At 41.7% G+C, this 14,385-nt stretch overlaps 1 protein-coding gene across 3 annotated transcripts in view; it reads left to right on the top strand.

The window, feature by feature from the left end:
• LTBP3 (latent transforming growth factor beta binding protein 3) overlaps positions 1–14,385 on the top strand; it is a 104,452-nt gene that overhangs the window by 41,580 nt on the left and 48,487 nt on the right. For all 3 annotated transcript variants that reach the window (XR_013221518.1, XR_013221517.1, XM_077287331.1), the window contains exons 5-11: positions 502–594; positions 2,246–2,368; positions 4,866–5,024; positions 5,120–5,344; positions 7,272–7,291; positions 8,408–8,474; positions 14,243–14,338. Coding sequence is in view for 1 of the 3 variants with exons in the window: in XM_077287331.1 (XP_077143446.1) it covers positions 502–594; positions 2,246–2,368; positions 4,866–5,024; positions 5,120–5,344; positions 7,272–7,291; positions 8,408–8,474; positions 14,243–14,338 (783 nt within the window). In the remaining 2 variants the exon portion in view is untranslated. The remainder of the gene's footprint in view (positions 1–501; positions 595–2,245; positions 2,369–4,865; positions 5,025–5,119; positions 5,345–7,271; positions 7,292–8,407; positions 8,475–14,242; positions 14,339–14,385) is intronic.

Genomic DNA, 14,385 nt, shown 5'->3' with positions numbered 1-14,385 from the left:
TGATACCACATAATGCCTTGGGGATCAGCTCAGGATATTAGGATGCAGCTTGTATCTGAACTGGAGTAAAGTTACTATTTTGTCTCGTATACACTTTTTACTTTTATCCTTTTTTTTTTGCTCTTTTTTTCCAGCTTTGACCTTATTGGATTCTGTATTTTAATGTTGTTACAGGCAACTGTTAAACTGGAGTTTAGTTGAGTAAAAAAAAAAAAAGTTCCTGAAAATCGAGACCCATGAAGAAATAAGGTTCAAGAAGGCTTTGGCCGAGTAGAGCCAGTAGAATGCAGATCACTTTCTCTGCTTATACATATCCCTTCCTCCATCCCCTCCCTTTCTTTTTTTCTCACTTCTCTCAGAATTTGGATTCAGATTTTCCAGAGCTGTTGGAAGTAAAATACATCAGACAATAGCGAGGGGGATGGAAGGGTGAATGAGGTGTTTTTAACTATTTATGCATAGTGTATATAACTTTTTTTTTTCGCTTTTTTTTTTTTATAGATTCTGGCACACAGAAAACTGCACCATTCCGAGGAGAGCTTGGTTCAGATTGTATACAGGGCTATAAAAGACTCAACAGCACTCACTGCCAGGGTAAATATCACATAACCAGTGCCTGCAGTGTACTATATACTGTATACTAGCCAGTGTCCACTATATACTAGAATATATGAACACGTTATTGATATATGATCATTATATGTCATTTGTTGTGAACTCCCTATACTTACGGAAACTAGATTCTAGTATGACTGTTTATAGTTAAAGGATTTTTTAGGGTTAAAAATGTTTCTATGTTGAAATGTACAGCCCCAATTCAAAAAAATAGCTGGGACACTGCCTAAAATGCAAAAAAAACAACAACAATGATTTGGAAAGCTCCATATTTTATTCACAGTAGAATATAGAACGCAGATCTGAAATTGAAAGTTACACATTTTCTGCTTCATTGGAAGAAAAAAACGAAACCGATGGCAGCAAAACATCTAACTGAAACTTTGAACTGGGTTAACTAAAAGTTGGAAAAAGAAATTAAAAAAAAACAGATAAAGGGACAATTTTCAACTAAGTCACATGACTTTATATAAAAGAGCATGTTGGCGAGGCAGAGTCTCTCAGAAGCAAAGGTGGTCAGAGGTTCGCCGATCTGTGAGCAACTGCATATAAAATTTGTGGAACAATTTCAGAAAAGTGTCCCTCCCCAGAATACAACAATAAATGTATACTGGACACCTAAATTAATAAAGATTAGTGATGAGCGAGTATACTCGTTGCTCGCGTTTTTCCGAGCACGCTTGGGTGGTCTCCGAGTATTTGTTAGTGTTCGGAGATGTAGTTTTCATCGCCGCAGCTGAATGATTTACAGCTACTAGCCAGGCTGAGTACATGTGGGAGTTGCCTGGTTGCTAGGGAATCCCCACATGTAATCAAGCTGTCTAGTAGCTGTAAATCATTCAGCTGCTGCGATGAAAACTAAATCTCCGAGCAGTCATAAATACTCGGAGACCACCCGAGCGTGCTCCGGAAAACCCGAGCAACGAGTACACTCGCTCATCACTAATAAAGACCCCAGGCCATAGACAATAAACGAATAGAGATCTCAGACTCGGCTCTCCAAGACCTATCGGGCCAAATACAGACACCAGGACATGATATTAGAGTCCGGAATACATGACTGGCACTTACTGTGTGACATACCTTTATGCTTCCATGATTGAGACTCTCAAATGCCAGAAGTTAGCCAGACATTTTTGGTGCAAAGTGACCACAGACTCCTAAAATATATTAATTTATAGCATGTACTAACATTTGAAGAGGTTGTCCTGGACTTTAATATTGATAGTCTACCCTTAGGATAGGTCATCAATGTCTGATTGGTGGAGGTGCAGCACCCAGGACGATTAGCTGTTCCCAGTGTCGGCTGCAAAGCACAGCTCCATTGATTGTACAGTGGCTGCATACCGAACATACGCCAACTATTAAAATCAATAGGGGGAGGACGTGCAGTACCTGGCTACGGCCACTATTCTGTTAACGGAGCTGTGCAGCCCTGCAATTTACACCAGGAACAGCTGATTGACATGGGTACCGGGTGTCGCACCCCCACAGATCAGACATTGACGACCTATCCTAAGAGTAAGCCATCAAAGTTATAAAGTCATAAAGTCTTGGCTAACCCCTTTTAATGTAATTAAATATTTGAGTACATTAAGACATGAACAAATAATATCTGCTCTTCTGTCAGATATAAATGAGTGCAGCATCCAAGGAGTATGCCAAAATGGAGAGTGCCTGAATACGCAAGGAAGCTTCAGATGTGCGTGCAAACATGGATATGTCTTCATCACTTCTCAGATGCGTTGTACACGTAAGTGTCCCAAAATGTACCCTGGATGACAACACATTCATAAAAGATTTTTGGAAATTCTACTTGTGGTATAAATGTGGAATTTTGATAGCTTTTCATTCAACTTGATCAAGATGATCAAAAACAGCACTGCTGGCATTGTTAAATGTATTTACTGTTTATTACTGCTTATACTCGAGTATAAGCCGACCCGAGTATAAGCCGTGGCACCTAATTTTGCCACAAAAAACTGGGAAAACTTATTGACTTGATTATAAGCCTAGGGTGGGAAATGCAGCAGCGCCTGGTAAATGCTCTATACAAAATATGTCCCATATAATGCTGCATAAAAGGTTGATAATGGCCCCATAACATGCTCCATTGAAAAATATGATCCATATAGTGCTCCATAAAGGTTGATGATGGCCCCATAAGATGCTCCATAGAAAAATATGGTCCATATAATGCTCCAAAAAGGTTGATGATGGCCAAATAAGATGCTCCATAGAAAAATATACCCCATATAATGCTGCATAAAGGTTGGTGATGGCCCCATATACAGTAATGCTGCATCATATCAGTGCAGTTTATGCTGATATGATTATATCCTATATTGCTGCTGCTGCAATAAAAAAAAATGACATACTCACCTCTCGTCGCTGACCACTGCTCCTCAGTGTCGCCGGCTCTCTGCAGTGACTGTTCAGGCAGAGGGCGCGCACTAATCACATCATCGTGCCCTCTGACTTGAACATCACAGCCAGAGGACGCGGAAGACACAGCGCAGCGGTGGAACGGGGACAGGTGAATATTGCAAGTGTCGGGGTCCTGAGCAAGTGGCGACACAGGCACCTGGCCCCTATAACCAGTGTCCTCGCCTGCTCAGGACACCGGCACTGTCAGCAGCCACCGGGAATACTTACTGAGGCTGCAGCAGAGCCGGACTGTTCCAGAGACGCCGAGGACCTCCGCACTGGGACCGTGACTAATGTATAAGCCGAGGGGGGTCTTTTTATCCAAAAAAAGAGCTGAAAAGCTCGGCTTATACACGAGTATATACGGTATTTATTTTTTACCGTGTGAGCTACAGAATAAGATTTTATAGCATGGTCGTTACATTACAGATGCCAACTACATATTATTTTATATTTTTATATTTTTTCCTAACTATAAAGTAAGTATTTGACAAAAATGAGAATTGCTGTTTTTTCTTAATATTTGTACTTTTTTATTTTATAAAATACATTTTTTTCTTTTTTTGTTTTGTTCCACCAGAGTACATGAACATTTAATGTTTAATTGCAATACTTATGTATTGCAGTGAATTTTCCTTCTAATCTTTACACTGAGAGGCAGCCTTTTAGACCTTGGTAAGGCCTTTTAGACTTCTGAAGTTGACAGTCCCAGAGATCATTGTTAGGCCTCCGACTGCCATTGCAACCATATGTAAAAAACGTAAATGCTACAGTCTCTATTGACCTTAACATTTCACTGCTTAGACAACCCCTTCTCATTTTTCATGTTTAGCTCGTTAAAATAAAAACACCTATACTCACCTCGGATCCAACGCTGTTCCAATGGTGTCGGCACTCATGTTCTGAACTTCCTAGTGCTCAAATGAGGTTGTTACATCATGTGAGATCTTCGGCCAATCAGCGCTGGCATAAATGTCCCTGCCTTCGGACAAATCAAATATCAAGAGGAAGTCAGAGAGCAGCTGCAGCCCTAACTTCCTGTTGATGTTCAATACATCCAAAGGTGGGGACAGTAATGCCAGCACTGATTGTCCGAAGGGCTCAGGTGACTTAATAACCTCATGTGAGCTAGGAATACACTATTGTCACAACAACGACACCGGAGGAGATTATAGATGTTTTTATGTTAATTGCCCCAAAAACGAGGATTGAGAAGGGGCGTCCAAGTAGTGAACAACCCCTTTTAGGGGTTACATAGCCAGGTTTTCTGCATGATAAATATAGGTTAGTGTATGAGTATTCCTTCTTTGGTATATATATGCTGGATGAAGGGGTTAAAATTAATTCCCTGTTCTCAGGATAGGAAATCGTTATCATTCGTTATAATTATTAGATTATTGGGGATCTGTATGGATAAGGCATGGTAGGCAATAAATCGGCCTATCCAATTTGCCCGTGTTCTATTAAAATTGATGACATATTATAAGCATATATATTATTGGGCACCTCATGCAACTACTAGGCCCCCATGACACAATATGTGACAGCGCCATGCCTGCTGACTATACTTCACTTGATGTCACAGAGTTGGGAGCCTAGTAATCGTAAGAGGCACCAAGCATACCATTATTCCAGTGCTGGCCAAGAAAGTTTGCACTATTAGGGTGGCGTTAATTTTTTTTGCTCTCACGTGAGCAACAGCCCTAAAGCCTGATCTCTGCTACAACTTTTTATCATAATATGTGGACTTCATCTGTGGAGTACCAGATGGAAAAGGCAATTTAATTCCTATATTCCACACTAACCATTATTTCACCTCATAGAGGAAAAATCAGATGTGAAGAGTCTGTGCTACAGGCTTATAGGCCAAGAAGGACAATGTCAGCATCCCATTTCCATTAGGATGACTCAACAACTGTGCTGTTGTAGTGTTGGAAAAGCTTGGGGTCCTCAGTGTGAAGCATGTCCTTCTGAAGGAACAGGTAGGCATGGGCAAATAACTTACAAAAAAAACCTGCAATCATTGAAAGTGACCATTAGGTATAGTTCTAATTCCTCCTACTTGTTTACTTTGCAGCATCTTTTGCAGAGATATGCCCAGCTGGAAAAGGGTATCACATCTTTAGCACTCATCAAACTTTTATGATTCATGGTCAAAGTGAAATCACTCTGCAGTTACAGCCAGATTTAGGGGATCAGCAGGCTATTCCTCCAAGAATACCGGATGTGATTCCACCTCCAAATATCCCTGAATTTCCTCCACCTCACAGGATACCAGAGTTTGATTCTAATGAAGGGCAACGTGAGTCTTTATCACATTTTCTAATTTCTAACGACGAATGGCCATATTTTAAACAGAATGGCTAATGCCAAGGATCTTATCAAAATAAATTTTTGTAGAAGATCACAACATTATAATTGTCTGCCATGTTCTATATTCTAGATGTAGTTACAGAAAAGGTGTCAATGCGATATTTACTCCATCAGAGTTTCTTTGTTCAGAAAGGGTGATTACTATGTCATAAATGGGAAGAAGTTTGTGCATGTATGTGTGTAGGAAAAAAAACAAACTTTTCTCACTGTACGTCGCTTACTAGTCAAAACAGTAGAATGTAACCAGAATCAAAAAGCAAATTGCGTGTCCATTCCTCTCCTCTACAATTTCTGTAAGCTCAGTTTCACACATCTGTGAAGCACAAACACTTTTTGGATCAGAAGACCAGGCCTGACCACCGGGTATCCTGACCTTAGCTAGCGTGCCCTCCGTTTTTCACAGAGTGTAAAAGTGGCCAAAGGACACTTCTTCGCATCGGGGCATCTACTAGCCAAAATTATAAGCATAGCCAATTTTTGCACAATTTTTCCAAGTAAAAGTTTAGATATTACCTTCAAAATTGTATGGCCATTGGCAATAGTTTCAGCTGCATGAGGCTACGCTGGGTAGACACCCGGATTTATGTAATTAAACTAACATAAAACAGAAAAGAACTGCACATAACACGTGTAAAGGGTAACTGTACTTTCAATTATCTTTACATAAATCCGTAATACATGGGAACTTAAATAAAACTTTGTCATGTATATTAGCAGAGAAATTTGCTTCCTTCCCCACTTATGAGCTCGTCATCAATTGTGGTGTCAAGTGATAATCGTTCATACTCTTTTGAGACATGAGGAGCAGAGTGAGGAAACAAGCAGAGGGAAGAGACATGCAGATTGCGCTGAACTTCACATTAGAGTTTGTTTCTTAGGGTGCAGTCAGAATAACACAGATGACAATCACATCGAATTGAACGGACTGGCCGGCGGCCCGAGCATGGTAGCATGTATTTCTATGCATCTATGATGCTTGGGTCAAAAGAGCCACCGGCCAGTTTGTGCACTCCATTGCATTTGTCATTCAGTACTGCTGTACAATGTCATCCACACTGCTGCTGCTTCTCTTACTACTGAATCACTATATTTCCCTCCAGTGAAATAATAACACTTGTACTCACCTCTGGTGCAATTCCAGTGGTATCGGCACTGGTTCTCCTGGGGATTGTGTGACATTTTTATGCCACTCTATCCCTACAGCTGGCTTCACTCTTTCTTTCTTTGGACAAATCAAGATATCCAGAAGAAATGAGAGCTGCTGCTGCCCTCTCACTTCCTCCTTATGTCAATTATGTCCATAGAAGAGAAGAGTAAAGTCTGCACTGATTGGCTGCAGTGATTGAGTAACATAATGTCACACGATCCCCAGGAGAGCCAGAACCGACACAGTTGGAAAGGCGCCAAGCAGTGCAGGTTAGTGCAAGTGTGATCATTTTACTTGGGGGGGATACATAGGGATTTCAGAAGGGGTGCAACCCCTTTAAATTTGTATTGACAAATATATCAAGTTTATGCAGAGGCTCAATATTTAATGTTGCGGCTTATTTTTAAGCGTTTAAGTGTTAGGTATTTTAACACATACCTATGGGAAAAAATATATGAAACCAGCCTAATAGGTAGGACAAGCTTCAAAATTGTTTCTTTTGCATACAAGAAAAACATATGACACGGCAATGGGAAAAATGGACACAGAATCCCCAAAAAAACAAAAGAAAATTTATATAAAAAAACTGGATGTGCGAATAAGGCCTTGTGCTATCTTATCAAGGTGAATTTTAAGTATCCTACAAAGTTTTGTATCTTCAGCACTCTTCTGAGTCCCTGATTAAATGTATATATCTTTTATGTTCTAGGTGAAGTTACGGAATCTATGGTAAGTATTTGTTTTAACTTTTCAGTGACAATGATGATGAACATTAAAATAGGACCACAAGTCAATTTATCAGTGAGGTTTGTGGGAACTTCTGATTCCATGATATTTACCAGCCAAACTGATTCCATAGTAAGGGCTCTCTCACGCTGCTGTATAACACGACTGAGTACTAACCGGTGTTTTATCGGATAGCACAAGGACCAATGTATACTCTGAGGCAGTGCAGATCTGCGATTACTTTCTCATACCGATTTGGCAGGAGAAAATAATCTCAGCGTGCCGTGGGTGCATCTGATGATCGGATAACGCGCAACCATACAAGTCTATACGTGCGTGTGAAATATTGGGCTGAACTCGAATGTCGTCCGATGTACACTCACAGAGACAATGGAGAAGATGGAGAAATCAAGTTCTCCATCTTCTCCACACCTGTGCTGCGATTCTCTCAAGCGAGAGAATCCGATCACACTAAGATGACACTTAGATCAAACTTTGATCCAAGTGACATAAGCATAATCGGCCCAATTCTCTCATCTAAGGCTGAAAAAAACAAGACAAACATTCCTCGTCTAGTTCAATATATTATTGATTGATCCAAAGGGAGGCAAACGAACTGTATAAATTAGTTGTCCATTTTCCCAAAACAAAAAACCTACTTTCTCAATCTGTATATGACAGCCTATCAGAGTAAATTAATTGATCTAGTGTTGATTTGCAGGACACGTCAGTAGTCTGGAGTGACGTGTCGTTCTGCAATGATGATGTCAAGCAGGACCTACTAATCTGTAGAGGAGCTGGGGATGCCGGCACTTAGAAGGAATTTTGAAGGACTTTCCTTCGACGGGCAAGGACTACCAGCGAAGGCCATTGCACTAGGGTCCTGTAAATCATTTTGCTATGTCAGAGGAGAGCTTCTTTATGTGTGTGTGCAGGTATCTTCCATACTGTTACCCATGAGAGGATTTAAGTCTACTAAGCATAAATACTTTTAACGTGGTGCCATAATTTTCCTATATCCTGCAAAAGCAAAATATGTCCAGACCTGAAAGCAAGTGTATACTACAGCAGGATATTGTATATCTTGAGTTATTTTTCACTTATCTGTTCATATTCCAGCTACCAGTATTCATCCCAAACCTAGAAGAAACTATGTCTTTGCCATCCCTTATTCCACCAAAACCTGGTAATAAAACTATTTGAATATATATGTATATTTCCAGTTATTTGTTCAAAGTTTCCCAAAAGAAATGTACCGCAATCAATTATATTTATCAACACAATTGAGCAATTTTTCTTTATTGAGAAATTGCATTAAAAAATAAATTACATTTAGGCTGAACTTTCATTCAACACTTGCAAAGGGTCATTAACCAGTGTTGGTCGATGTGCCCAATATTTATATATTTTTGGCAGTAGTAAAATTAGAAATCAGATGTTCCAAAATGGGAATGATATTGTCAAAATCTGATTCATATTTTTGTGCTTGAAAACTGCATGTATACGGTCTTCCTACACGTTACACAAAAATAACAATTGGGTGGTCCATAGGGTACATGCACACGGTGTCATTTTCAGGCAGATTCAGCCCTGGAAACTATCTGAAAAAGTACCACAAAAGCGCTCCATAAAATGAACATAGTACACAGCAATGCCAAAGCGACCTTGTTGTGCACATGTTCAGTCTTATTCTACTTCCTTCAACCACTTCAGGGTTCAGAACAACGACTTCCAGTGTGTTCCTGAAGTGGATTCACCTGGGAAAATTCACTGTATGGGCTGACATCTAAAAGACACCATGTGCACAAAGCCTAACGCAGGTTTTAGGAGCTAAAGCAAAGAGTGGATCCAGAGAGAAAGTCTTCCATTACTTTTCCCATTCCCTTTGAATTCACCTCTGACCAAACTGCAGAGTAAATTAGGTATTCTGAATCGACTTGTCTTTATAGTGCTCAGTCTCGTAGTATTCCATTCCTTTAGGCTATGTGCACACGTTGCAGAATCTGCCACGGATTCTTCCACGCAGATTCCTAAAAATCAGATTTACCGCGTTATTTGTGCGGTTTTCAACAGCGGTTTTACATCTGCGGATTCCTATTATGGAGCAGATGTAAGGCTACGTTCACATTTGCGTTGTGCGCCGCAGCGTCGGCGCCGCAGCGCACAACGCAAACAAAAACGCAGCAAAACGCATGCACAACGCTGCGTTTTGCGCCGCATGCGTCGTTTTTTTCATTGAATTTGGACGCAGCAAAAATGCAACTTGCTGCGTCCTCTGCGCCCCGACGCGGGCGCCGCAGCGACGCATGCGGCGCAAAACGCAAGTGCGCCGCATGTCCATGCGCCCCCATGTTAAATATAGGGGCGCATGACGCATGCGGCGCCGCTGCGGCGCCCGACGCTGCGGCGCTGGCCACAAATGTGAACGTAGCCTAAGACACTGCGGAATCCGCACAAGGAATTGACATGCTGCGGAAAAAACACAGCTGCGTTTCCGCGCGTTTTTTTCCGCAGCATGTGCACTGCGGATTTTGTTTTCCATACATTTACATGGTACTGTACAACGCATGGAAACCTGCATCAAATCCACTGCGGTTCGCAGCAAAATCCGTAACATAGCCTTAGACTATTTTCACATTTGTTTTTTTTACAGTGCCTTTTTTTAGATTGCAAAAAATATCAATTTCATGTGAGTGTATTTTGTGAGCTTTTTTGATATACGTGCATTTTTTTCTCAATGGGAAAAAAGTGAACCAAATACAGTTATATGAAAAAGATTGGGCACCCCTATTAATCTTAAGCTTAATGTTTTATAAAAATAGTTTTTTTTGCAACAGCTATTTCAGTTTCATATATCTAATAACTGTTGGACACAGTAATGTTTCTGCCTTGAAATGAGGTTTATTGTACTAACAGAAAATGTGCAATCTGCATTCAAACTAAATTTGACAGGTGCATAAGTATGGGCACCCTTATCATTTTCTTGTTTTAAATACTCCTACCTACTTTTTACTGACTTACTAAAGCACTTTTTTTGGTTTTGTAACCTCATTGAGCTTTGAACTTCATAGCTAGGTGTATGCAATCATACAGCTTTTTGTATCCTTCCCCTGAACAATTATGTTGAATAATCTTTGTTTTCAGATCATTTGACAGTTGTTTTGAGGAGCCCATGATGCCACTCTTCAGAGGAGATTCAAACAGGAGAACAACTTGCAAGTGGCCACTTTAAAGGGCCACTGTCACCGCCCTCCAGCCGTTATAAACTAAAAGAGCCACCTTGTGCAGCAGTAATGCTGCAGTCTAACAAGGTGGCTCTTTTAGTTTTTGATTCCGTTATTCCCTCAATAAAGCGTTTTAAAATTTGCCCTAACTACCTGTCTGTAGACCTGGAGGCAGGTCCGAAGCCTCCTCTGTGAATCTCCCAACGGCCATCACTCTTCTCTTCTGGGGATGTGGTCCCTGCCCCCTTCGCGCTGTTTCTTCTTAAATCCGGCGCCTGCACTGTGCGTGCCTGCCTGTGACAGGCGCAGTCTTCATTGTCCGTCATAGGTCAGATGCAGGGTGCCTGACTGCGCCTGTGCGGGCAGTGCGGCCACCCTGTTGCTGAATCCCCGCCCTGCACTGTGTTATTCATTATGCACAGTGCGGGGCTGGGGTTCCTGGGCATGCGCACTGCGCTGTTCAGACGCTCCCCAGGCTCAGACGCTCCCCCAGCTCCCCCGCCTTCCAGCGTTGTTATTTGCGGCTGCTTCATTCCAAACGCTGGCAAGGAAACCTGTATATTCCGGCAACGCTGGAAGGCGGGGGACCGGGGGAGCGTCTGAACAGCGCAGTGCGCATGCCCAGGAACCCCAGCCCCGCACTGTGCATAATGAATAACACAGTGCGGGGTGGGGATTCAGCAACAGGGTGGCCACACTGCCCGCACAGGCGCAGTCAGGCACCCTGCGTCTGACCTATGACGGCCAATGAACACTGCGCCTGTCCCAGGCAGGCACGCACAGCGCAGGCGCCGGATTTAAGAAGAAACAGCGCGAAGGGGGCGGCGACCACATCCCCAGAAGAGAAGAGTAATGGCCGTTGGGAGATTCACAGAGGAGGCTTCGGACCGCCTCCAGGTCTGCAGACAGGTAGTTAGGGCAAATTTTAAAACGCTTTATTGAGGGAATAACGGAATCAAAAACTAAAAGAGCCACCTTGTTAGACTGCAGCGTTACTGCTGCACAAGGTGGCTCTTTTAGTTTATAACGGCTGGAGGGGGTGAAAGTGGCCACTTTAACCCCTTCACCCCCGGAGCTTTTTCCGTGTTTTCGTTTTTCGCTCCCCTCCTTCCCAGAGCCATAACTTTTTTATTTTTCCGTCAATTTGGCCATGTGAGGGCTTATTTTTTGCGGGACGAGTTGTACTTTTGAACGACATCATTGGTTTTACCATGTCGTGTACTAGAAAACGGGAAAAAAATTCCAAGTGCAGTGAAATTGCAAAAAAAGTGCAATCCCACACTTGTTTTTTGCTTGCCTATTTTGCTAGGTTCACTAAATGCTAAAACTGACCTGCCATTATGATTCTCCAGGTCAGTACGAGTTCATAGACACCTAACATGACTAGGTTATTTTTCACCTAAGTGGTGAAAAAAAATTCCAAACTTTGCAAAAAACAAAACAAAACAAAATTGCGCCATTTTCCGATACTCGTAGCGTCTCCATTTTTCGTGATCTGGGGTCAGGTGAGGGCTTATTTTTTGCGTGCCGAGCTGGCATTTTTAATGATAGCATTTTGGTGCAGATACGTTCTTTTGATCGCCCGTTATTGCATTTTAATGCAATGTCGTGGCGACCAAAAAAACGTAAATCTGGCGTTTCGATTTTTTTTCTCATTACGCCGTTTAGCGATCAGGTTAATGCTTTTTTTTTATTGATAGATCGGGCGATTCTGAACGCGGCGATACCAAATATGTGTAGGTTGGGGTTTTTTTTTATTGATTTATTTTGATTGGGGCGGAAGGGGGGTGATTTAAACTTTTATATTTTTTTTATTTTTTTCACATTTTTTTTTACTTTTTTTTTTAACTTTTACCATGCTTCTATAGCCTCCATGGGAGGCTAGAAGCAGGCACAGCCCGATCGGCTCTGCTACATAACAGCGATCGTCAGATCGCTGTTATGTAGCTAAAATGCAGGTGTGCTGTGAGCGCCGACCACAGGGGGGCGCTCACAGCCACCGGCGATCAGTAACCATAGAGGTCTCCAGGACCTCTATGGTTACAATGTACAAGCATCGCCGACCCCCGATCATGTGACGGGGGTCGGCGATGCGCTCATATCCGGCCGCACGGCCGGATGCGGTAGTTAAATGCCGCTGTCTGCGTTTGACAGCGGCATTTAACTAGTTAATAGCGGCGGGTGATCGCGATTTCACCCGCCGCTATTGCGCGCACATGTCAGCTGTAAAAAACAGCTGACATGTCGCGACTTTGATGTGCGCTCACCGCCGGAGCGCACATCAAAGCGGGGGTCCCGACATGTGACGTACTATACCGTCACATGTCGGGAAGGGGTTAAGTAGCTTTTCTCATGATTGCATACACCTGGCTATGAAGTTCAAAGCTCAATGAGGTTACAAAACCAAAAAAAGTGCTTTAGTAAGTCAGTAAAAAGTAGGTAGGAGTATTTAAAACAAGAAAATGATAAGGGTGCCCATACTTATGCACCTGTCAAATTTTGTTTGAATGCAGATTGCACATTTTCTGTTAGTACAATAAACCTCATTTCAAGGCAGAAACATTACTGTGTCCAACAGTTATTAGATATATGAAACTGAAATAGCTGTTGCAAAAAAAAACATTTTTTATAAAACATTAAGCTTAAGATTAATAGGGGTGCCCAAACTTTTTCATATAACTGTAGATACCTACAGCAATTTGCATTTTGAAAAATAAAGTAGAAATGGACAAATCCGACAACAGCAAAAAAAATATTCATGTGCTTCACATTTCTTCACTGACTTCAAGATAACTTTAGGAAAAATGCAAAGTAGATCATGCTGCCCATACTTGGCATTTTTTGTTCCAATGGAGCACTGCCTTGAAAATAAGTCTCCAAGATGAGTTGGGTCTCTTCGATAAGCACCAGTATCCCCTTGAGCTACAAGTTTTGGAAAAATGCCACACATGCAATCACAGCATTCTGTGATATTTTTTCTGTCCGAACGCGATCCGATTGGAGCAGGAAAAAAAAAAAACGCCACCGAGAACAAAAGCATAGGATTAAATTGGTATGAATGCAATCCAATTGGGAGAGAGCCCTTAGGGTATGTGAACAAGATGTCTTTTCCAAGCGGATTCCAGCGCACGATATAATTAACATAATGCACAGCAATGTCAAAAGGCCATTGCTGTGCACACGTTTTGTCATATATCACTCCTTTTAACCACTTGGGAAACCGTGAAATGGTTCAAAGAAGTAAGGGCTCATTCATGTATCAGATTTTGACGTATGAGGGCTACGCAGGCTTTTTATTGATAACACTCGTACCTGATAATCTATGGGGCTGTTCACATATCAGATTTTTTACTTAGACAGAATGGTTAGTGCAAAATTGAAGAGACATCTCTGATATTGATCGGAGTTTCGGAGGAAATTGGCAATACAAGTCTATGGGTCAGTGAAAACAGACAGCATTTTGGATGCGATCTGTGTGCTGTCTGTTTTTCATTGAATGAAAGACCGTAGAAGTGGAGCTTTTTTTTTCTCATCAGTGGAAAAAAACTGATGAAATTCTGACCAAACACTGGTGAAACTCAGTCAGCTTTTCTCGTACGTCAATTTTACTGGAAAAAATGTCAGCATGCTGCACAATTTATTCTGTTAAAAATTACAGAGTTGGCCAAGGGAGCCATTGATTGACAATACAAACTTAAAAAATTATATACTAATATGACTTAATTTTCAGCAATTGTTTTGGAGCCCACAACCGTGGCTGTGCGGAAAATACCTGCCGAGTATGACACACGGAGCGCTGTCGAGATTGCTCCCACACAATTGACCGGTAAGTTACTAAGTGACTGCTGACATTTAATGGGTTTCCTATTACTT

Source organism: Ranitomeya variabilis, chromosome 2 (assembly GCF_051348905.1).
Source record: "Ranitomeya variabilis isolate aRanVar5 chromosome 2, aRanVar5.hap1, whole genome shotgun sequence".
Lineage (NCBI taxonomy): Eukaryota > Metazoa > Chordata > Amphibia > Anura > Dendrobatidae > Ranitomeya > Ranitomeya variabilis.
The sequence above is the reverse complement of the archived record's forward strand: the minus strand, read 5'-3'. Positions and strand labels throughout refer to the sequence as shown.